Here is a 25,607-nt window from a genome sequence, read left to right on the forward strand (position 1 = left end):
GATACATTCATTCTAATTTAAAAGTTTGGCCTGATGGTGGCGCTAGAGAACATGTCAACTCCCATGTCAATTCATTATCAAGGGAGTACAGTGCCTGACACAAAGACTGTGTCAAAAATTTCATGTACATCACTTTATAGAGGAAAATATCCCTGGGGTCAAATTGAGTCCAAGGGTAAATGGGTTTGTGACATTTGAGGATCATAGCAGGGTTAAATGAAGACGCTTCCACTTGCAGGGTCTGCGCTGCAGTTGAAAAAACTGCACTAGCGACCATGTGGGAGGAAGCGGAATACTTTAAGCGTTCTCGAGGGAGAACAATTAAAATATAATACTCTCCTCACCAGTAGACAGCTATTAATGATTTTGGGGTCTCTGATGATATGTAAGACTGCAAGGAACTCTCGGTCTCTCTCTAACATGAATTGTGTCAGTGTATTGCCACAAAAGTCTCAGTGATGTACTTTCTGTCACATTTTGATCATTGCTAATTCTTTCCACTGTGCTCTGGTAATTTTATTTCTTGTTCTGTATGTATTCAGTTAGTAATGGGTGATTGATTGCGCTCCCACTTTTTTGTACTTGTTGCTAGTAAGTTTTCCGCGCCCCCCTCTCGCTTCTTTTTGATACTCATTTTCAGTATGTGCTAGTAAACTGATCTGATAGTCCAACAAATTTTCTGCGAGCATCGCAGCTGCAGCCTAGCGTCTTTTGGGTGCTTATGGCAATTTAACACACCTTCTAGATGTAAATGTATTCTTCTCCTGCTGCTTGATTTAGTGAACAATTGTTTCACTCTTCTCAGTATGGTTTCAGGTGAGCTCCAGTCTATCCCAACTGCTAGGTGAGAGAAGGGGTAAGGCATGAATTGAACACTCACACTTTTTTACAGCTTATGAACCTCCGCTGTGGCTACTCCTTCATTCCTTCCAGTGGTGTTACCAGGATGCCAGATGTGGGTGGGCATTAGTCTTACCTGGGGCGGGGGCAAAAAAGTACTACAATGCTCAAGTAGTTCGAAATCCAGCGTAGGGCTACTGCACCTTAAAGGGACGGTGTTGCCGGGATGGCCACGTTTTCACTAACAAGTTCGTTTTATATATTTTTCGATCAGGAAAATGAAAAAAGTTGTCATTTTCTATTTTATCAATAAATTTGGGAGAAATTAGGAAATAAGTGACTCCATGAATAACGGCCCTTGTTAATGAGCAGAACGGCCGCGCCCCCTACTGTTCTATCCTTGTTCGGCCGGAGTCATGCGAGGGACCGATTCCAAACTCTCCATTGGAAATCATTGTACTTTCATTGCTTATAACGTGCAAAAACGGCGATCAATTGGCACCAAAACGTTTGTGGATATCTCTACTAATGCTCACTTCAACATATCAAAAGGATTAACCTCTCCGTGGGTGATTTATATGAGAATGAGGAAATGTGGAAGTCAGCAGAGCTACATAGGCTGGAACCAGCGCACAGTTTCTTTGCTTAAAAAATAAATAAATAAAACACTGCTTCTTTGCTGATCACGGTTAGGACGGGCGAGGCATTAAACACCAGTCAGGATATTTACAGGGACTGAAGTGAAAATGAGACGTGCGCATTTATTTGGATGAGGAGTGCCCCAGATTTTCGTCTTACAACGCGCCGTCCAATTTGGAAGGTAACAGCCGAAATGGCACGTTCCAATGCGGCCACACTCTCGGCTGTGCAGTCAGCCTCGCTGGAACTTTTCGTTTGCTGTTCGATGAGGGCTTTTGTCACTCTCAAGCCACTTCACTCGGGCAGAAGGGGGCTGCAAGCAAAAGCAGAAACACTGCACGCGACTGCTTGCGAGGCGACATGAAGACACGCTCATCTTCACCTCCACACGCTGGGCAGACAGTAAGGAGCTAATGTTGTTGTGCTAGCGCCTTCTGTTTTAACGGCCTGAAGCTAGTTGTTGCTAAACATCCGCTGTCCCAATCCTACCTTTAACCGGGGAGGGAAGCGGGGGGCTCCAATCTGCCTGCTGCTGCTGCTGCAAGCCGCCGTCCCTCACCTTCCTGAGACACGAGTTTAGCGTCGCTAAATGTCCGAAATATAACCAGTCGGGGTTCGTGTGCGCATTCATGCTCTTGTCCGCTTCAGTTTGTGAAAGTGGAGGAGCAATCGCCATGGAATTTTTGATGTTGTGGAGGTGATCATGATGAGATCACGTTTTATGTCAATAAATCCAAACTATTGTGCAGAACACTTTTATACTTTCACAGTTTGAAGTGGACAAGAGTAATAATATGCATTTGCATTTTGGTGGCGATCGGTCATCGTTTTAGACAACAGAACTGACAAAGCGAGCAATATTACCAAGCATGCCCTCCTCACGTGACGTAGACTGCTGAGACCGAAAACATAACATAAGCCACGCCCGTTTTGGGGGCGGGGAAATTTGTTGTAAACCTAACCACAAAAAAGACCTTAAATCACTACAGAGTCTTTTGAGGTGGCCATTTTAGTACTAATGTCGTTTTACATGCAAACCTATTATATAAGTGCCAATGTTAAGATCACCCAAGTGTCACTTTAAAATGGGTTTTGTTTTCTCCTTAATTGAGATAACTGTTGTTGTGTTTGCGCTAAACAAATAAAAGTTGATTCGATTTTATTTGACTTAGAAGACATCCATAACTGAACAGTATGGACATGCAGGTGACAATGTTTTTTTGTTTTGGTTTTTTTTTTAAGTTGAAAGAGGATGTAACAACACAAACAAAAGTTAAAACTTAGAACACAACCATAACTGAACAGTGTGGAGATGCAGGTGACAATGTTTTTGTTTTGGGTTCTGCCATTAGCACTACATCCAGTTTTCTCTGGGTGGGCAGAGTGTGTCTGTGGGTGCCCCAACGCCCTACATTTTGAGCAAGAAATCCCATCCATCTATTTTACTTATCATCATCCCAGCTGACTTTGGGTCAGAGGCTGCGGGTACACCCTGAGGGCACATATAGAGAAAAAGCCATTTATGCTCCCATTCACATCCAATTTGAGCCTTCAATGAGCCAATCAACCCAACATGCATAACATAACATGTCTCTGGAATGTGGGAGGATGGCGGTGCAAGGCCAATGCTAGATTCCAATCCAGAACCTCAGAACCACGATGCTGTCACGAATATGAAACAAATAAATTTAACAAGTTAAATATGCAGATACTTCCTCTCTCTCTCGACACACACACATACATTGCAATACATAAAGATAAATAAATGTGACAATGATTGAGTGAACTGGCAGAGGCTGTTTTTGCGTGGAAAGACCTGAGGAAAGTCTCACGAGACTGCGCTGTGAGGAAGAGGAGCGGGAGAGGAGGAGCGGGACAGGTGCTATTCATTTATCTCCATCTCGGAACTTTCTTGTTTGTTCCCCAGCTCTAACCCTTGCGGCGTCTCGCTCCCGTGGGACGCCTTTCACGCCCACCCCTCCTCCTTCCGCATCTTCATTCCACCGACAGCAGCACGACGTAAGATCATAATGATGACAGACAACGGTGGCAGCTGATGAGCGCACCTGACTTGGACATGGAATATTCAGTGCCAAGATACCGCCTAGTTAGTTGGACAAAAGTTTAACAGCGGTTAAAGGCGCATGCGCCAACTTGGTTGCGGTCGATGATGGGTCGGAAGAGTGACAGTCGGGAGAAAAATGATCTTAAAATTCCACGCATGTACGAGTCAGCATCTATTTGCAGCGAGACGCAGCCAGGTGTGTCCAACAAGATCAACGCACGCCCACGCAACCTCAAATCAATTTCTGAAATAGATTGAGCAGGTGACGTTGAGCATTACTACTTAATCACGTTGCCTGCACGCAGCAGAGTGCTGCTGAGGATGAACACTTTTGATGAAGAACTCAGATGAGGCAGCTCGTCTACCCAAGCTATTCAAGAAGTGTTCTACTATTACACTACACACTCAACTTATAAAAGGTTATTAGGAGCACAAGTACTTACGCAGAAGGAAAGCAACAGGCACGAAGAAGCACGCAGAGTTCATGGTGTTGAAACGTGTCCCACAAGCCACGAAGAAGATTCCCGACTCTTTGTTGAAGCTCAAATAAAATCAGTTGCTATAGTGTCTATTAAGTGTTTCTCTCCTATGTTTGGTGCAGCGCTGTAGTCCGGACTGAGTGAGAGGATGCACAGTGCGCTCTTCTGATGGGGAGGGCGAGTCTGTCTGTGCACTGGAGGGGGAGGAGAGGAGACGAGAGTGTAGGACGAAGCTCCACATCTGCCCTGAACAGACACTGGGGATGATGTGGGCAAACTTAACTGACAGCATTCCGATTCTCGAAACGCTTGCGTTTCGGTGCAGCTTCGAAATAATTAAGAGGTTTCAGTTCAATGAGATTTCGCTGAAGATGCTTTTGGTCCTATCACTGTAAGTGACGAAAATTAACGCGTGTAGATAACTGAGTAAAATAGGTTGCTAATCAATACTCCTTTGCTGGGCCATGCACCGGTCATTGACAGTTTTAAAAAGATACCGACCATATGAGAACATTTTTAAAACCACATTTTTAGTCAACGTTTCTACTGTCCAGCTCAAACGTCAATTTATACCGCCTAGTTAGGGTCACGGGTGATATATCCAAACACCATGGACTGGTTGCTCTGCAGTCGAACAGATGCACTCTGAACACAGCTTGGTCAAAATAACCCTGACAGTTTGGGTAAAAAATTACGATACACTACTTCGGTCATGTTGGCGCAAATTTCTGGGTTGTTTTGTACTAATGAACCCAGACAATTGGGTCATTTTGTATGAAAATTGCCAAATTGGGTAATTACCTGTTTTTAGATTGTATGTGCTTTGAATTCCGTGATATATATATATGTGTGTATATATATATATATATATATATATATATATATTTATATATATATATATGTGTGTATATATATATATATATATATTTATATATATATATATGTGTATATATATATATATGTGTATATATATATATATATATATATATATGTGTATATATATATATATATATATATATATGTGTATATATATGTGTATATATATATGTGTATATGTGTATATATATGTGTATATATATATGTGTATATATATATACACATATACATATATATATATACACATATACATATATATATACACATATATATATATATACACATATATATATATACACATATATATATATATACACACATATATATATATATACACATATATATATATATACACATATATATACTTATATCTATATACACATATATATACACATATATATATACACATATATATACACACACATATATATATATATATACACACATATATGTACACATATATGTACACATATATATATACACACACACACTATTAAAAGTCGCCTATTGAACTGCTGTTTGTATCTGCTTTGTGCGTCAATTGCTCCACTTATTCAAACTTCAAAGAACGAGGCAGCAAACACTGTCAAGAGAACCAGCTTAACCACAACGTATCAATTCAACATTTTTTTTTATTCCAAACGTTTAAAGTAAAATAAACTATAAAAGATTCAAACAGCAAATGGAACAGTTGAAAGAATACAACACACAAGATTCACTTGTGTTCCCACTCAGGGTGAAGAAGTCAAACTATATTCTCTTGAGATGTGTAACTGAAGAGATCAAGATGATAGTAGTCAAAATAGTGCTTCTCTCTTCCAAGCATACAAATAAGTGGCAACACTGATTTTAAATGTTGAATAGGTTTGGCCCTGGTGTGCTGTTTAAGTCTGACGGTAGATCAGACCCAAAACTGCCTGTTAATGACATAAATGCTTGTAAATGCCAAAAGATACCAGACTTAAGGGGGTATGCTTCATTACTAGAGCTTACTGAAGGCCAAAACAGGATTAAACATCCATGTAAAACAAGATAAAATGCAGTAAGGCACGTTTTAGGCAACTCCCAATTTAAATTCTTAACAGAAATGTCAAAATAACAGGACATTTGCTGTCAGTAAAACAGTGGCCACCCAGCAAACTTGAGTTTGGAAATAAATTGTACACAAAAAGAGTCAATGAAGAACGAGAGAACAGAGCCTGTCGTGCCAAACGCAGACTCAATGGGCAGCGAGCAGGAAATGCGCTTCAATCAGGTGCTGCCCCCTTAAGCCCACAAGAAGTAACTGCACATCTAGTTTTCAAACAAATATTCTGATAAAATGTCAGTAACAAATGTCAAAACAGTTTGTAATACTTTTTCACTGGTTTCATAATTTTAGACAAGTGTACATGGTTGAGCCAAGATTTTTTTTTTACATATATTAAACAAAAATGGAACAAAACGGATGAGAAAATATAGGGCAGAAAAGTCAAGACCACTTTAGTTTCTCTGGACGGCGGCTAGCCTTAAAGCTACACACATTTCAGATTGTGATGATATTTAACCATTCTGTATGGTAGTTACTGCTTAAATGTGTGTTTATTTTCCTTGCATCTTGCAGGGAGCCTTAGTGGAATGGTATGTAGGGAAAGACCAGTTATGATAAAGCATTGTTTTTTTTATTATTATAACTTCCAAAAGGGGTTTAAACTAAATTATTGCAGGAAGCAAACTGGCTCAACTGTGCCTATTCAGGGCAAAAATACCAAGTCCTGTTGGCTTTTGACGTTACATAAACAAATAATAAGGATGTCGAGTCCTGAATTTTTCCAGAGACTGTTTGGCTTGAGGAACATAAGTGACAAGAACTCAAGGGTTTGGCGACATCGGCCACTGAGATGAACATTCTTTAAGTCTTATGCACACTTTGCACAAAGGAGTTGCAAAACACTCACTGTCTTCAATGGCAACCTGGGAGAGCTAGGAAACTAAAAATTATATATCTTTTTAGAAAGTGCAAGCTCACAACAATCTTTCATGTGAGCCTATTGAATTGCACTGGATGGAAAGAAAGATAACTAGTTTCTACATCTGACACACGGCTTCGATGAAAGTTGGAAAAAAAAAAGGAGGAAAAATAGCATTGAAACCTTCCTTAACTCAAAAGTCTGTTATTCTCCTCGGCCCCAACCACAAGTACCTCTGTGTTCTTCTGCTGCTATAGTGCCTACGCTCCACGGTTTCAGCTTCTGTCTCCCAGGTGCAGCGGTAATGCCATCAACTGTCTTCTCACCAAGAAAATAAAACGTTAGTGGACTGAAGTTGTCCTTGAATATTAGAAAGGATCAAGTTCTCCTCTACATTCGTAAAGACATACAAAATCGGTCTCAACATCATTTTGTTCAAAAACCCTTTCTTCGGAATGAGATTTGAAATCAACTAGTGGTTGACTAGTCCTTGGAGCATCATCATGAGGCGTCGCGCTCTCTTGGTAAGAGGGCTGTGCGGGTCCTGCTGCATGACTGCGAAGAGCTTCGGTCTGACCTGGGTCAGCACGGAGGCCATGTGATCTCTGGTGCGAGGATCACCGTGGTCAAGATTCATCAATGCGTCCTCCAAGTAGCTGCACATTGGACCCAGAGGAAGACTTGGATTAGAATAACACTCACTGATACAAGGATGCCTTCTGGCACAAAATAACATTTGTAGGCAAACGCAAGAGAGAAATGACGCACAAGGTATTTTCATTGGTTGTCTGTAACAACTTCAGTCGCTTAAGCTCCAATGTCGAGCACAATCCTTGATAGCTTTCCCGGCTACCGGCTCACTTGTGTTAATGACTATTTTGTGTTTTCACCCCCAAAAACCTGCAGTGGGGTGGCGTTGTCATCTACAGCTGCGCCCTCTCCTCCTGCTCCTGCCACCCTGCATCGCTCTTTGCAATTAATTGTTACAGTCAGGCATCTGGTGGCCCGAGTGTCCACCAGCTTTACTGTCTTAACGGTTTAAGTGACCATTCATCTCTATGGGGACACCCTTCCTCTTCCCGAGCTATAGTGCCAGCTGGCCCCCATTCAAGCCTACGCAAGGGGGCACAAACACAAACACAAACAACAACAACCATATCCAACCCCCATTTTATTGACTCTCCTTCTTAATGGACATTTCCTACAATTGGAAGTTTGGAATAAGGACAATTTGTAGCAAATGTCCTAGACTGTAAATGACCCCAGGTTATTGATGTCCATTAAATATTACTGCAATTCCTCTGGAGAGTTTCTGCAATGATCTAGTTGGAAAGCTCAACGGGACACAAGTTTGTGCAGCTACTTGACTGAGCTAATAAAAGTTCATAATGAACCACACCCTCCTTCTCTACGGGGCCATAGCCCAGCTGCAAACCAGAGAGGTGTCTCAACTCTACACCAGGCTGTAAAGAGACATTGCTTTGCTAAGGGAATGGTTTAACTGCGAGAACAGCAGAAGAGAAGAAAGGATGCACACGTTCAGGGGCGAAGGGGGCATAAAGATGCTTAGGTAGACGCTCTCTGAAGAGAAATTAACTATCTTGGACTACATTCAGACAGCCTGTATAAGACGAGCAAAGAAAATACATTGTGCAAGTGCAACGCCGATCAGCCCAATCAAAAGCTACAGGGGCAGAATATTTGTTCTTCACTCAATTATTGCCATATCGCAGACTGGCACGGAGCGAAGCACAAAAACGTGCAAAGTTCAGCAGTTTAAATGTTGAGGTCATTTGAGATTGTGCTGTATCACTGTGCGGACTTAATCACAACCTTTTCTCAGATGGGGTAGGATGCCTTTGTGTTCTCATTCCAATGACATTAAAAGTTTGTTGAAAGATGACAGAGGTGAATTTATATTAAATTTAAGGAATCAAATACAATTAAACTACATTTGAAAACTGACAAAGTAAAATGTCCCACCCAATGGACCCGTGACTTATTGGCAAAATTAACATGATGGGATTCTATGGAAGGAGATGGAGTCAAGAGCAGGCGGGTTGCAAGAGCACTGGCAATTCTAAATAATGTAGTCTAAAAAACGTCTTTAAAAAAATCCATCAGATATTCAGCTCATTTTCATTTGGGATGTTAATGACATTTGTATGTTTTGCCTTTCCCCCCACTTTGAATTGAATTAGAGTCCAATTTACTCGCTTTCCTTTGCGACTTCTGAATGAATATTGGTCAAGAACGGCTACTGCACGTATTGTCTCTGTGCCCTACCTGATTTTGAGCTCCGAGCGAGTGTTGAGGTTGGATGAGAGCTGTTGTATGAGTGACAGCAGCACAGGCTGGCTGAGAGGGCACGGCTGTTGTCCAAACACCTGCTGAGAGTCGATGGTCTCGCACACGTACAAGACCAAGTTCAGATCTGTTGCTGACAGAGCCTTGGCGGGGAGTAAGAAGGTTAATATTATTCAGATGAAAACATTTCATGAATCTTTGATGCCCTCAATCCCAGTCCTGTATTTCTGCATAAACTGGCCATAAAATGTGATCTGATCATCCAAGTTGCAAAAAAAGACCACTTTTTTTTTCTTTAACTATACCACACAAGCAACTATGTTTCCACATTTTTATTGGTCAACACGTTAACATTACAGAGGACAAAAATCACACGACCAATGACAAATGAGGCTTTGGGTTATGCGAATGATGTCATTGGTTCATTCGACGTATCGTTATCGCCATTAAACACGAGGTCCCAACCGATCGTTCTCGAACCATTTTCAGCAGCTGAACACAAGCTACGCTGGTCTCATTATTTACTGCACATAAATTAATATAAACCTTGTATCCTTAAATCTGTGTAATGAATTTGGTTGATAAGGTCATTCTGAAGACCTATCATTCTGAACAAACTAAATCTTCATTGACACACATTCAACAACTGATAACACAAACACACGACGAGGATTAATGTCCTTATAACTTCATTAATTAAATACATTGTGCCACGCCATGCATTCTGAGAACTAGAGATTTGCAAAATAGTAAGAAATGACACGCTTGTGCCTACGGCGACGTTAAAGCTCGTACCCACTCTTTTCCTTCTTTGGTTTTGTGCAGCCAGCGAGGTATTTGTTTGTGTTTATTGTACATTTATGTTGATTTAGTGTGTATGTAGGTTTTACATTGTTTTATTGTATTGTATTTTTAATAGTTCGACAGTGGAATTGATGACACCTGTTAAGACAGACCGATAAAATTTATCAGTGACAAAAGAGCTACGGTATCCTGGAATATATCCCGGGAAGGAGTGACAAATGTATAAGGTGAAAAGAAGTTGCACAACCACATATTTGGATTGGGAATTCATTTTTTGTTTTTCTTATGAACAAAATGTAAAAAAGATAACTGAAAATTGCCATTAATTTCATGCAAATGGAGGAAAATGCTATATTGGGATAGATGTATGGGACCAAAAAGGAAGTTATATTTGTTTAACCATATAGTGCTATTCGAAGGGAATAGAAAAAGGCCAGACCACGAAAAGCGAAAATCTGCATAAAATTGAAGCCTAATGAAATGCATTGTTTTTTTAAATTGTATACATCCTGTTTTTTGCTTTATTTTTTTTTATTCATCATCCCTCTGTATTTTCTTTCTGTCAAAAATCGGCATCAACCTAAAAAAAAAAATCGCTATCAGTCGGGCCCTATGAAACACTCGGGGCCTCAAGCCGCCTTGCGGGTGTTGTCAGCATTTGCAGTTAGTTGTCAAGTAAGTTGGCGAGTTATTGAGTCAGCATTTTTAGTTTAATAGTTTTAGCTCTGCTCTGTTTTTGAATGAATTATTGTTGGTTAATATTTGATTTATTTTGCTCAGAGGGAGACCATTGCAGCAGGAGCTGCGGTGGGCCGTGGCCATGGTCCTGTCAAATGGGGTCCCCTCGCATCGCTCACATACTTTTTCTTTCAACTGCTAATACTGTACAAGTTAATACTCTCTTAACACTTGCGTTTAATGTTGCAATGTTGTTGTAGTATATCAAAAACGACATTAAGTATCCCATTGTTTACTTAGAAGCATATACAAATGATTTTTTTTTTAGATTTGAAATGTGTGGTGTGAGTGTGTGGTTGAGTGTGTTGTTTGGGTTGAGTATGGCAACTTCCTTTTGATGTTCTTTCACCCTTATGGAGACATACATACTTTTGCTTCACTGATTTGTACTTGTTTAAAAAAAAAAGTTATTTTTTGGTATTGTTGTCTCTTGACCGAAAGTACGCATGCCATAGATAAAAAAACATCAATTAAAATATGACCAAAAAATGAAGTAGATAAAAAGGGATAAAGAGATAAAGAGCTTCCAAAGGACAACACAATCTTGGTCCTTGCGCATAGGAATGAACAAAGGCACAATTATTACATTTTGTGAGTGTGGCTGTCAATGTTTATATGGTGTGCTTTACCTGCTGGAAAGCCTGGTTGAGCTGTCCCTGCTGAAGAAGCTGCAGGATGTTAGCTTGTTGTGTCTGGTAGTCGAGATGTGCTGTAGGGACGGGGGTCCCCGCCGCAGACCTCATTGCCTGCATAATGCTCGAGGTAACCACTGCCTGCTGCTCCTTCATTGCCAGGCTCACCTCCCCTTTGACAATACGCTGTACATGACTAAGAATTGACTCCTGCAAACTGAACGAGAAAAGAACTGTTGAGGGGTAGGATCCACATCACAGCATGAATTTTATTTCATAGGTGGAAATCTGTTGATTTAGTTTACTTGGGAAAATGATGCTATTAATCTATATTAAATTCCCTGGATTCTAAATTGTTTTGTTTTATTGATGGTCAAAGATTATTTCAACAGGGAAAAAGACAAGACAGACGTTAAATGTCCTCAACACAATGACTATCATTAACAGAAACAACAGAGAGCAACGTAGCTAATGGGCGGCTGTGTTCTAATTTTGCTTATGACATTACTGTGACAGAAATGTATGGAGCAGAAATTGCATAAATGTCAGCAGAACGATTATGTTTGCATAGGCAACAAAATTATAATTTCAACATTGTTCAACACATGAGATTTATAAAGATGGGGATATTCAGCACTTTTCAGGTTGTAATATCTCAGCTTGCCAAACAAGGAGGCTCACACTGACTGATGATGGATGACTTGGACACTTACTTTCCCACCATCATCTGGATCTGATGCTGGATCTCAGCCCGGATGTTAGCGGTGATGCTATTGGTCAGTTGATCAGTGGAGCTTTGGAAGCCGTCCATCATACGTTGCAGTTGGTCGATCACGGGGTCTCGTGTTTCCTGCTCTCTCTGCTTCTTGCTTTTTGCATGGGCCTCAAGCTGCTGTATGTCTACAGACAAAGATCAAACACTCCAATATCATCCCCACACAAGAAAAGAAGACAAGAGCATTTGCCTACATACAAATGCTATCTGATTTAAGCATTATAGAAGCAATAGCAATAACAATAACGATAACTGCTGCGAGTATGATATAGCCTGTGATGCCTAGCAGACTGATACAATTCACGATTGGTCGTTGCAATCAGAATAATAGTATTTAGTCAATCTCCACAAACAGTCTCATAAATGAATGCTTTCAGGCACAGAAGAGGAAAAATGTGGGAGACAATCTAACACACCACAATTAATATTTGGTCAAAAAATAAATAAAATAAAATTTAAAAAAATATAAACTACAAACTTAAAGTGGAAGTCAATCCAAACAATTTTTTTTCAAGGATATGTTCTATGGAAGCCCACTCGTTGAAACAAGACATTCTGATAAATATTGCATTTGTGGAATAAGAGTTAATCCAGTCGTTTTTAGCCATCTCTTGGAGCGGCCATTTTGTAACTTCCGTCGAATGAAAATGACATCACAACTACTCAGGGCTCAGGTAAATTGCAGTTTAGTTATTCAACTTTATTCTAAATACGCTGGCCAATGTATGAGAATTGGTGTTGTCATGACGTCTTTTTTTTTCTCTCGCTGGGTGACACTTCGTCACACGTCACATATCAAATACATTTTTTCTCATTCTGATTGCTCATTCTGATTCCTCTAGTAGTTGGCAGTGGTACACTGCAGCACAAAATGTCACATCATTATGGAATAACAGCAGAGACATTTAAATGACATAAATCTTCTCAAAAATCAATGTAAGTCAATACATATTTTTTTGTTCTTTATTGTTGAATACTGTCGTAGAATATCATTATGTTTTGCAGAATCTGCATTTAGCAATTTAAAAGAGATGTTGTTCACAAACGCTGTCTATCCAGAATTGGTCTGTGGAGCAAGTGAAGATTTTAAATATTTTTTGTAGAATATCGTCAAATTATCGTTTGAGTTTTTTGAAAAAAATAGAGATCTTTTTATCGCCCACCTCTAACCACAGGAATCAAATAGTTTGTAGCAGTGCCAAGATACCCCTCCCTGCGGAACACATCAACCCACAAAATGCTGGAGGTGCTAACTCATACGCACAGCACCTCACATGACTTGTTAAAACTGAATTTCACCTCAAGGGACAAATAAAGATGTTTCTTGATTGAACAGGAAAAGGAAAATAAATAACCACCCAATAAACAAAAAATAAAATCCATGCCAACAAAACAGTCCTTGGCTCAAACAGAGCACCAATGATGTTAAAGTTGCACGCACAAAGTTATAGTCAAGTTTACACGCTGGATTGTAAACCATGAATTTTGTTAAGGGTTACCTATTAAATTTTAAAACTCCCCATTTATGGGCAACAAACTGTACTCCTCCCTCTGCACACGGAATAGCAACTTTGCTGAAGTTTTAAAGAAGTTGCTGGTGTGGAAAAGCACATCTTCAGAACTACTAGACAATAGGGATGTTCCGATCAAGTTTTATGACACCGATACCAATCATGCATGAGTCAGATCGGCCGATACCGATCACATGGAATATCTGTATATTTTTCCATTTATTTATAGTGACTGCTATTATGCAATATTATCTGAAAAAAAAACCCAGCCATATTATTGCCGTAATTTTGACAGTAATCTATATATATATTCAAAAGCATGAAGAAATACAAAACCGTTGTTGGCACAATACAACACTTACTCAGTCACAATGATAACTGAAAAACTCAAATTTACCAGCTTTTAGTAACACACTTTTTAACAGATCAAAATAATCAGCAGTCTCAAAAGACTTAATTATGCAAAAAGTCAAATAAATAACATGCCACCTAAACATTGCATGGTTCAGAATAGAATCAAAGTAGAAAAAATAGTCACATGTAGGCTTCACTTGAATAAACTATTCAATGAGTTCCTAAATTGAAACGACTCAGGACCTTTATTGTCTTGTGCAGAGACAAACTATTTGTGCATTTGTCAATGAGAAAAAAGTCACCGTTAATCTTTTTGTGAATTATAAAATGATATCGTGGGTCTGTTGCCCACCAGTGACCTACAATGCGTCTCCCTGCATGTGGCAATAATGCCACTTATACTGCGCTGTGTCCGCCTTGACTTTACTCAATGCAGTGAGCCTCGTAAACTCACCATAGTCTCCCGATTGCTTGTTCATCAAATGTCGGATTAAGTTGGTTGTGTTGAAACTTTTGGCCATGCTCCCCGCGCGAGGTACCTTTTCATGGCATATACAGTATTACAAGACGCAAACTCCACACACACAGCAGACAATGCTATGTTCACACCAACTGCGGTGGTCGGAATATTCGATCAAAGCCTTTTATTGCCGATCAAAACATCTGATCACCCGCAGCTCATGCTTAGCAGCCTTGTGTTGCGTCCCTCCCCTCTACTCGCAGCAGAGGCGCGGCTGCGTTAGGGAGCCTTCCTGGCAGCGCGTTTCAATTGGCGTCACTGTAGCTCGCACGCTTGCGCTAGTGATGCTTTTGGACGTCATCGCGTATTAAATAAATCAGCTTTTTTGCCATTTCATCTCGCGGCAGCCAATCAGCATCGGGCATACTACGTTACACACAGCCAAACAGCATGTGTAGGAAGTGCGTGACCCCCCAGTAGCACTGATGAACAAATGTGGCCTCCTCCAGCATTTAAATTGCCGATCCCTGCTTTACATGATCGGGATGTTGGAGCCGATCACTGATCAGCGAGTTTAAAAAAAAAAAAAAACAAAAAAAAAAAAAACGATCCAATCAGAAAATGGACCAACTATTTCCCAACCTAGTCCTATAGTCCAACCTATTTAAACTACTTGTTTATTTACTTTACATTCGAACTGCACTATTCAAGTGGGATTAGGACTGGCCCGGTCCAGGAACAGTCAAAATCTGTGTAAAAGTGACACTCATTGAAATGCATTGGGAAAAAATATTCCCAAAACGATAAACATTCAATCAAAAAAATATCTTACAGTAGATGATGAGAAACGGATTATTTACGATGGCAGCACAGAACATCTGTGAGGCAAACGGGATTGTGTTTGCTGTAATGTCTTATTTTGAGGATCAATTAATAACATAAAAAAATTAAACACATTTTGACATTACAACCTATTGTAAAAAAATAAATAAATAACTACCCGGTAAATTAAAAAAAAAAGCAAAAATATCTGCCGCTCTGATCTAGCTGATCAGATGTGTGTAAAGTCTAGTTATCAATTACAACTTCAATTGTCAAACGGCACAAAATTATCTGAAAGCAACACAAGGCGTTTTGAACCACCAGGACTTTTCCAAGGCATTATTCCTTAATTTAAAATGATCTGAATGTATGCAGTTTAACAAAATCATCATCACACTGCTCATTATACATGGAGATTTCCAGGCAATCACAATGGACTTACATTCTTGTGTTCCTTGCTTGAAGCTTTCATTAATTTGCTGAAACATGGTCTGACAGCCTCTCTCAAAAACAGGCAACACAATGCTCTGGAAGGCATCTTTGTAGGCAGCCTGGATAGGACCTTGCATTGCTTCTGCTGCGGCTCGCCCAATTGCATCTGTTGTGTTCTAGCAACAAAACAAAACAAAAAAAACAGCTAATGTTAGCGAAGACCAAAATGGAGAATGTACATGGCAATACAGATCTTAGATCATACAGACTGGGAAAAATCATATAAGGAATGGTGGTGAAGGACAAACACCTACCTTGGATTTGACAACCTTGCTGACATTGTCCTTCAGGGTAACCTCTACAGAAGTCAGTTTAGAAGATATAGTGTTGCTCAGCTGAGATGTCACTGGCTCCAGACTCTTTGAAATGGCTTAACAGGTTAAAAAAAAAACATTGGTCTTTAATCACCTTATTATGCAGTCAAGCGACCAAAGTCTAGCTTAGTCCTAAGGTTGTCCTACCAAGCACAACTTGAAAAGTGGTTATCCTAAATTTGTGTTGAGATACATAATTTGAATGGAGGTTGGGTTTGCGAGAAAAAACAAAAAAAGCCAGAACATGATCAATAATAACTGATAATTGTAGTTGCTAGAAGAAAATACTTGAGATTCAAACAGAAAAATCTGATATAAAAACTACCGCTTCATCGGCTAAATTAAATGGTTATATCTAGGGTTGCCAACTCCCGGAAAATTAAATGAGGGACACCTCATCGGCAGGGACGGACGACCTGACTGCCTTCAACTTGGGATGGGCAGATCGATACCAAAATATTGGTATTTTGATCTACAGTGCTCAATTTTAAGTAAGGATCCTCAAGCTGAAGTATTGATATCTGCAATTAATTCATATATACTGTATAATATATTTATTAATCCATAATTTAGAAGGTTGTATTGTCATCCAATCAGCATTTTTGCTACAAGTATGTGTTGCCAAGGGCAAAGAGCTTTCTGTCTTGGCAGAGACAGACTTGTCCCGCCCACCAGGACTTTGTAAACGCATTTTATTGGATGAAGAACGATCAGGGTGAAGGCCCACGACTCGTAGGCACTGCATGGGGTCCACTTCACTGTTGACAAGATGACATGGAATTGATAACAAAATAGTTTGGAGTAGTTTGGTTCAACTGATGATGTGTACACCACTGGTGTGAGCGCAGCGGCAGCTCACATGGTGGTTTTGCTTGCAGCTTTGTATAAAAAAATTAGAAGTCACTTCCGGTCATTATCAAGAAATTTACTTGAATACAAACTAACAAAATTAACTTATCAAAATAAATATCTCACAAACAGAGACCTTTCCTGCTTAACTTAAGAACATTCATCCTGTAACTTATGAACAGCTCACATTATGTGGAGCCTATTTTTCCAGTTATATTTCCTCTGAGATCTTGCTGCAGTGAGCAGCGGTTTGTCTTTGACCACTGCAGAGTAAAATGCTGAGCAAGACATGTCATAGTTGAGGCTCACAATGAGCTCACCTTTAATCAGTTCAGCAGAACATTTCTTTCGTACATTTATCCACTTCATCTTCACAAAAGAGAAAAATCATCAACATTTTTTTAGTGTTTTTCTACTATATTTATAATTAAAGTGTAGAATATTGACATTGATCAGAGGGTTAAAAAATATATTCTTTACATACAGCATCTAGCTCTGGCATTACCTGGTGGACAGCAATTTTGTCTAGGGATCCCCTAGTTTTGTTGTGCCTTCTGTATGTCTCCACCACTGAAAACATGTTTGTTTGGGATCAGTCAGTCCACCATGGACGATGGAAAAAGTGCGCCGGCAAACAGTGCAGTGCACTTGATAGATATTTTCTCTCACTTTTTCGACCCATGTGTTTTCCGCTTTCGAGTCCTCTGTATTTTTTCAATCATTTCTGCGGAGGACTAGTGCTTCTGCCGGTCGCATTGCTGCTTGAAGGAGTGTCATCGTGTCATTCACGCTGTTTTGTTTGTCTTCCGCTATCGAGTTTGGCAAGCGGCATTACCTCGACCAATAAGATAAGCGGATTCGGTATCGTCATACTCGTGTATGAATATGCTGTCAGCTCATTGGTCATAGAGCAGAGAGGTCGTAGGACCATTACCGTAAGTTGTCATATAAAGGCAACTGTTGTTCATTAATTCCATTGACATTTTACAGACTATTTTTGACTGTCACGATATTATGGGACAAAGTCATCTCTTTTCAATTCAATACGGGACGCGTACTTATATTTCTAAATACGGGACAATTCTGTTTTTCAAGGGACGGTTGGCAACCCTAGTTATATCCCAACCGTCTCCTAAGAAGAACTGTCATATTTACAGGGAAAATCATCTGTAAAGGGTACATTTCTACATAATTATTTTTTTAAACATATGTGCCCATCAAATGTTTGTGTTTCTCTTTACTTGGCGGAACCGTCTTCTTCATCTCCTCTCGAAGCACTTTGTCCATCCTGTTTGTTAGGGAATTGCAAAGGGTGTGGCTCAGCTGCTGGCCGAGTTGTTCCTGATGGTGCTGCTGATTCAGAGTCTCTGCCAGAACCCGTTCTAGTCTGCACTCTGAGGTCATTGAAAGTTAAAGTTCACAAGATAGTGTTGTACATGTGCCATGGCTGAAACTAAATAAGGTACTATAATGTCAGAATGGTTTGTTGTTGTAGGCGCAAAATACAGATCACCAAGATGAACATTTAAGGAGAAACAACTTAAAACGTGAGACACTCTGATTAACTAATGCCTCCCAGCATGAAATGTTTCAAGTTCAAATTCCATGTGACTTATTTTCCCACAGTGCAAAGGCATCGTTTGTGTGTGAATCCAGTGAGAATATAAAATATTACGAGACAAAGTAAACTCTGACATGCTCCGGTCTTACTAAATCCGAAGGATACGTTCTTTTTCCTGATGGTTGGTCAGCGCACGTTCTACTTGGGCCATTATGGAGCTCTGCATGGCTTCAATTTGTCCACGTAGTTCAGTTAACTCTCTCTGTTGGCCTCGCAGAAACATCAATAACTCCTGCTGCACATCTGTATTCATCTGTGGAGGGGCATGAACAAAACTAATGAGATGGGCAAAATTATTACTTAAAAACTAAATTGTTAGAATTATTTTTTAAGACGATGCCAAGGTTTAAGAATGTCTTGTCCTGACTTTGTTAAACTCACAAACTTGGTGCACATTTAGACAGGTTTGCATGCAAACATATTTTGTCATTCCGGTTGAAATTTTTCCGACTGAAGGTCTACCGTTTACATGGCCTATTACAATCTGGTGTTTACATGTTCCATGACATTTAATAAGAGCCATTTTACAGTTGTGTTACAATTACAAAAATTTAATTTAATAATTTAATTCTTCCAACCTGGTTCCAGAATGCAGACTGAGGATTGCCGTGACATCACTGTCATCTGATTGGCCAATAGACAGCCATTTCTTTAAGTGATGCAATCATAAACTCCCTTTTTCTGGTTTTAAGTGCACGAGACAGCCATACGGCAGCCACCGCAGTCATAAAACACAGGACATACAGTACTCATCAGTGTTGTACCTTAAGGATTTCCACGGACGAAATGTCATGAACTCATTCATATTTTGGGCGAACGTGAAATGAACGCATTGTATTTTTGCTTGTGAACATTTCTGGGAACGAGCTCATTCTGGGGTCAATGTTTTGGGGCCACGTTTACTGAACGGCAGTTCATTTTTGTTCAAGAGGGACAGGTGCCGAAAAGGCCATTATTTGGCAACTCCGGCCACCAACAGTTGCAGGAAGATGTTCATTTTTGGAGCGATGAACTCAGTTTAAAAAAAAAAATTCTTATGGACTATGAGCTGAACGAGTTCATTTTAGGATTTGCGAGCTAAACTTTGAACTAGTTTACACTGGTACGCACATATTGTGTTTTACAACAATACTTAAAGGTGTTGTTGAACTTAAATGGTATAGATTGTGGAACATTGCTTTACTGCATATCGATGTCGAGCATGTGACTTGTATTAACCATAATTCATAAGGGAATGCTACTTAGTGTGTTTTATACAAGCCACACATACAAGCTAATAAAGCTAACAAGCCTAATAATAAAAATCTAACACATGAATCATGATATACGCAATTATATCAAGATAGAGCATGCACAGACAAGACGCAGTCTGGCTATTCCAACTGAACCATATGCATGACTTCTGATCAAACTAGCAAAAGGAATATACCACCCCTGTGAATAATGAAATTGTTTGTTTATCCCACTGAAGTGTTTATATAGAGCATTTTCATTCAGTTTGGCCATTCGGTTTCATTCTAAACTGTATACAGTGAGTCCTCATTTTACAAACGAGTTCCGTTCCTACACTGGCGATGTAACACGAATTTCCGCGATGTCGGATTTTCACCGTTAAAGTTGAAATTTATGTCAAAATACTTTGTATGAAAAAACGAAAATACAATTAAAATAAAAACCACAAGATGCTGTACTTAACATTACTGCTGAGAAGTGGCTGGATAAGGAGGAGGCAAAGATACTTCCGGCGCGCAAACAGACACGATCGAGACACTCTGGGCATGCTCATTGCTCAACCGCAAGAAATGCTGGTCTTTGTAGTACAGGAAGTGCTTGTATGCGGAAGTGCGTTGTTTGGTGCGAAACCCATCGCAAATACATAAGCAGAGGTAAACAAGCTCGGAGATGCAGCAGAAAAGCACACTTTTGGGGCGAGGAGGAAACCAGCTGCTTCATTTATGTGGTCAGTGACATGAATATCAAGTGTTTTATTGACAGTTGAAAGTAACAAGCGGAAATGACATCCGTTTGAGTCATGACGCAGTGTGTCGCCGTACACAGTGGGTTATTCAAATGCCGGAGCAACTCTGTCGACTCAATCATGTAAACAGGATATTCAAAATGTTTCAGAAATTGTAATTTTGGCTTTAACCCGAATATTGACTGCATGTAAACGTAGTCACTTTGGTGCTGGGGACAAAATGGAGGAGGAGGCACGGGCGTCGAAACGTCGTGGGTCGCGTACGTCGTAATACGAGGACTACCTGTACAAGGCCCCATGTAAACTCGGCTACTGAAAGGTTTGTCACAAGGTAGGAACAAAAAAAGTTTTAATAACTTTTCTTGAACACTTTTACGTTTTATAAGTACTTTACCTGACCAGAGTCCAATTGTCTCGACTGAGGTGATTCTCTATTGAGAAAAAAGAAAGAACACAGCTTCATGAAGTTTGCTAATTCGATCACAATTTCTTAAGTTCCACATTGACATGAAACATTAACACACCTCTCATCTTTTTTGGTCTTTCTCTTAAGCTTTGGCGAGCCTCTGGGTGAGGTTTTCCAGTCTTTAACTGGTATTCTGTGAGAGGAACGTGCGGCGCAATTTGCAGAAGATGATGCTGAACCAGCAACCTCATCCTCTGGGTCACTGAATGCAAACAATTATACAGAGTGTAGAAAATAAGAAAAATGGTCTTGTGTATCGGAATCAACAAGCGCATGTGTGTTACCTCTGCTCCACACCAGGATCCTGGCTGTCATTCTGTGAGAGGCAATAGGACCGACATGCATAGGGTGAACTCAGGAGTCTGTCGTTTGAATCATCCCTTGAGCTGTGACAAAGGGGTATAAATCCACACTAGTATTGAGATAAACTGCCACTAGACAAAGGCACACAGTAATAAACACCTTAGTCGTGATGCCGTACAATATTTGGCTTTGATATTGATATTCCAACTTCACTTAACACTAACAGGTTTTGAGTACCAAGATTCAAAAAGCTACCAAGTTGAGCACAGAACTCCATTAAGGCTAAACTATTAATAAAAGTGAAAATAATTCGCAGCACTGTGTATTTGGATTTTTACATGTGATTGTTAGCAGGCTAAGCCCCAGTTAATGGAGGATGAAGACACGAGATGCCAAAATGATTCTTGGTTTTGGCAGGTTCCAAAGGTACCATATTGAATCACATGGTTGAAAAAAATAATACAGCCTTAACCAAATCATCACCAAAATGAATTAAAATATAATTAAATGAATTACATGCGTATATTAAAAGGCAATTGGATTCTGAAATGTAATTTATTGTTCCTTAGTTTACCAAGCCTCCCAACAAAGTTTCATGGACTTTGGTATTGTATTCATTTGTGTGAACCTGATGTTTCCGATTAGTGAGTGTTTTAAGTATTATTACCTGCTTGAAAAAAGGTCTTTATAAAATCAAAGCTACTGGTGACCCAAGACTTCTGCACAGTATTGTATTTTTGAGGGTAGCATAGTGGATGACTGGTTAGCATATCCGCATGACAGTTCTTAAGGTCTAGATACACCAATTCGACGTCAGACGTCGGTAAGCGTCGGGGTGTCTGATTGCGCCGTCTGATTAATGTGGCAAACACCGTCGTAACATCGGACCTCGTCATCAGCGTGTTGAATCAGCGTCGTGAGTCGTGACATTTGGTCACTCTGATTGGCTAGCGAATTAGCGCACGATGCACGAACGGGAAGTGACAAATGCGGATTTGACAAATGCGGAAACAAATGCCTTTCCTGCCTTTATCTTACAAGAGCGAGGGTTGACAATGTAAGTATTTCACGATACTGTGTCAAGAGCGTGAGGGTTTGCGCAGAAGGTTATTTAATGGTCAGCGTCACTGTCTGTCGTTGTGGTGTATTTTTCCAACGCGACGTGCTGACAGCTGACCGACGCTTAATTGGCCAATGTCGGAATGGTCTTTCTAGGCCTTTAGGTTGCGAATCAAATACAGGTTACTGTGTGAAGTTTACAGGTTCTCCCCGTTCCTGTGTGGGTTTTCTCTGGTTACTCCAGTTTCCTTTCACAATCCAAAAACATGCATGGTAGGTTAATTTAAGACTCTAAAATAGCCAGATTTACAATGAGACTCTTTTTGTCATTCCAATTGATTGAATTAATTATTGCTGTTCTTTTCTGACACTGAAGAGGATTTAGTGCACGGATGGAGGAAGATGAAGAGAGCAATCATGGGATGCTAATGCATAATCGAGCTGTTTTGAAAAAAGATTTTTTTTCACGGCTCAGATTCAGAGAACAGGTCAGCCGTGATTGGTCGTTGTGAGCAGTTGTGATGTCATTTTCAGTCGACAGAAGACAAAATGGCTGCTCCCAGAGATGGCTAAAAACGAATGGATTAACACTTATTCCACAAACGCAATATTTATCAGAATGCCGTGTTTCAACTAGTGGGCTTGCTGGGAACATATCCTTGAAAAATATATGTTTGGGTTGACTTTTTAAAAATCCATCTGTGTGACCTCTTCCTTTGCTAAAATCCTAATTCATAATGGGGAGACCTATGGCAAATAAAGCAAAGTGGTCTATGTATGTACATATTTGTTTTGATAGCTAAATTTAGCTGTTGCAGCTTTTAATCAGGTGCGCTTAATACGAAAATTATAGTAGTTAGCCAACTTAAGTGGCCCAAAGGTCTGTTCTGAAAATAAATGGGACACTTTGCCTTACTAAGAAGAATTAAAACAGAAGAAAAAGGTTAACATCTATTTATTTATTTAAACTTAGCCTGGTACACATTTCTTCATGTGCCAAGTATTGTATATTTTGTTCAAAAATAAAATTGATTGTGTTCAATGGGGGGAAAATGCTGCTTTTATTTAACCAAATATACCCGGTATATATAAAAAAGGACATTTTGGAGCTGTAATTTTAATACCGTGATATTTTTGCTCACAGTTATCATTCCGTCAGAATCTATTATCGGCCCATGCCTACAGAGAATGGCCAGATGAATCACAGAGATTGTTATTACCAGTCTCCAAGACTATTTTCTCTATTCCTGGTTTCCCTGGTGATGTCCGGAGCAGCTGGCCAAGAGGTGTGGCTAATGGTGTTCTCTGTAGACCCTCCTGCTAACCCAGGGTTATCCTGAGATAAAGCAGTCTCCAGGAGAGATGGTGTTTGGCTAAGTCTGGGCTCCAACTCTAGAGACCCTCCAACAGGCCCATCTACACATCCAAGCTCAAGGGGCAATAAGCTGTAAAAAAAAAAAAAAAAAAGAGAAAACGAAATAAAATTGTATGTCCAACAAACATAAAATGATCATGAAGGCAATTAGCCACTGAGAACTAAAGCAGGACAACATTTTTGCAGGAGAGTTCTGAAAGGTTTAATGGCTGCAGCCGTCAAAGCCATCAGTATTTCATGAATGATGATGATATTCAATTATATTACCTTTGCAGATGCTCTAGCAAACAACCTAAAGCACTAGCGTACTTAATTTGAACCCCTCTGAACCTCACTTTCTGGGACATTTTTGCGGGGGACCCTGCTTTAATGGGTGCAACAATCTTGGACAAGGGAGTTGTTAAAGATGCTACCTTAGGGGTATGTCAACTTGTGAGCACAACTTGTATGTCTTTTGTCTACAGAACTTCTGCACTTAAATTAACGATAACTTGAGTTGACCGTTTTGTTCTCAGTAGCTCGATTACACATTAAGAAGAAGAGCCTTGCTGAGCACAGCAGAACCTCGGGTTTCAAACTTCCCTGTCCCCATTTGTAACCCCAAACGTTCATAAACTGAGATGTTTCTCACTTAAATGAATGGAAATGCAATTAATCCCACCTGCCCCAATAGCATTTTTTTTTTTTTTTTTAAATAATCAGTGTGCGATTAAAAATACAGTGCAATATAGGAATAAGTGAACACTCTTATCAAGAAATAAAACACACACAAAAAACAGGATAACTATTTATTGCTCAATTAACTCTGAGGAGGGAGAAATGCTCCAGCTCCTCCATTGAAGAGGTGTCATCTTGCTCTTCCATGATACTGTAATACCCAAAAATTCAGATTCTGGTGTTTTGTTTTGTTGATTTTGGCAAACCAATCCAGGGAAACATACCTTGTTAAAAAATAAATAAATAAATCAATATTTAAAAAAAGAAAATCTGAACATGGGTACGTCATTGTCATTTATAAGATTAATTGCTCTCGGACAGTTTTTATCATTTTGTAATTGCTTTGCTCACACTATCATCAGCGCTTTCTCATTTGTCTGTCTAATAAAGCGCAAAACTACGTCAGGAACAATAAGATACAGTTCCGGTAACCTACCTTTCTTTGCGTGAGGCAGTGCCTGGTTACCGGTTATACCATGTGAAAAGCACAGCACAGATTTTTCCGCTCATCCATGACAAGCAATTCCTAATCTTTTTTTAAGCAGTTTACTCTTTTCTTCGGAGCCATTCTGTTTCATGATTTGTTTGTTTAACCCAGGGGTGGGCAATTCCGTCTCAGAGGGGATCGCGCCTTTTCTGTGGCTGGTCGTTCCCCTTGGAATGACCTTCCATTAAATGTTAGGCAAGCCTCCTCTCTGTCCATTTTTAAAACCAATTTGAAGAGAGATTTCTTTTCTTTGGCTTTTGATTCTTCATGAGACTGACAGTTTTCTGCTTTTGTCCGGTGTCTATTGTATATAGTATTTTGTGTTAATTGATTGCTTTCACTTGTTATATTATTGCTATTTTGTTGTTATATGTAAAGTGCTTTGTTACAGCTGTAGCTGTTGTGAAATGCGCTATATAAATAAAGTTGTATTGCATTGTATTGTCTGTCAAAGTGCACAAGACAGAGAAAGATGGCCCATCCTCCCCAAGGCACCTATGGAATTGGCGCCTATGATACTGCCTGTTTTTTTTCCTTCATTTTCCCAAATAACAGAATTCCGTCTTGGCGATGGAGGTCTTTAAGCCCAGATCCATCCCTTTCCGTTCATCACATACTGAAAAAAGTATGTAAAAAAGGGAATTTTCCTACAAACATTTTGTGCATAACCCAAACTGTCCGGGAACAGGATCATT

The 25,607-nt window shown here is 39.7% G+C and overlaps 2 protein-coding genes across 2 annotated transcripts in view; both read right to left on the bottom strand.

Moving 5' to 3' along the window:
* Window positions 1–4,264, bottom strand: part of nrn1la (neuritin 1-like a) — a 76,189-nt gene extending 71,925 nt beyond the window's left edge. Inside the window, exon 1 of the mRNA XM_086028828.1 lies at window positions 3,988–4,264. Within this exon, the coding sequence (XP_085884954.1) occupies window positions 3,988–4,030 (43 nt within the window). The 5' untranslated portion in view covers window positions 4,031–4,264. The remainder of the gene's footprint in view (window positions 1–3,987) is intronic.
* Window positions 4,265–5,513: 1,249 nt separating this feature from the next.
* The window catches only part of edc4 (enhancer of mRNA decapping 4), a 42,508-nt gene continuing 22,414 nt past the window's right edge, over window positions 5,514–25,607 (bottom strand). The window contains exons 19-30 of the mRNA XM_086027926.1: window positions 23,554–23,778; window positions 21,256–21,357; window positions 21,030–21,173; window positions 20,900–20,936; window positions 18,633–18,780; window positions 18,148–18,300; window positions 15,998–16,113; window positions 15,694–15,859; window positions 12,043–12,229; window positions 11,327–11,546; window positions 9,135–9,298; window positions 5,514–7,504 (exon numbers count right to left, since the gene is read on the bottom strand). Coding sequence (XP_085884052.1) covers window positions 7,321–7,504; window positions 9,135–9,298; window positions 11,327–11,546; window positions 12,043–12,229; window positions 15,694–15,859; window positions 15,998–16,113; window positions 18,148–18,300; window positions 18,633–18,780; window positions 20,900–20,936; window positions 21,030–21,173; window positions 21,256–21,357; window positions 23,554–23,778 — 1,846 coding nt within the window. The 3' untranslated portion in view covers window positions 5,514–7,320. The remainder of the gene's footprint in view (window positions 7,505–9,134; window positions 9,299–11,326; window positions 11,547–12,042; window positions 12,230–15,693; window positions 15,860–15,997; window positions 16,114–18,147; window positions 18,301–18,632; window positions 18,781–20,899; window positions 20,937–21,029; window positions 21,174–21,255; window positions 21,358–23,553; window positions 23,779–25,607) is intronic.

The sequence above is a fragment of the Filicampus tigris genome, chromosome 4, assembly GCF_054856515.1.
Source record: "Filicampus tigris isolate MCC_2025a chromosome 4, RoL_Ftig_1.0, whole genome shotgun sequence".
In the NCBI taxonomy this organism is placed as follows: domain Eukaryota; kingdom Metazoa; phylum Chordata; class Actinopteri; order Syngnathiformes; family Syngnathidae; genus Filicampus; species Filicampus tigris.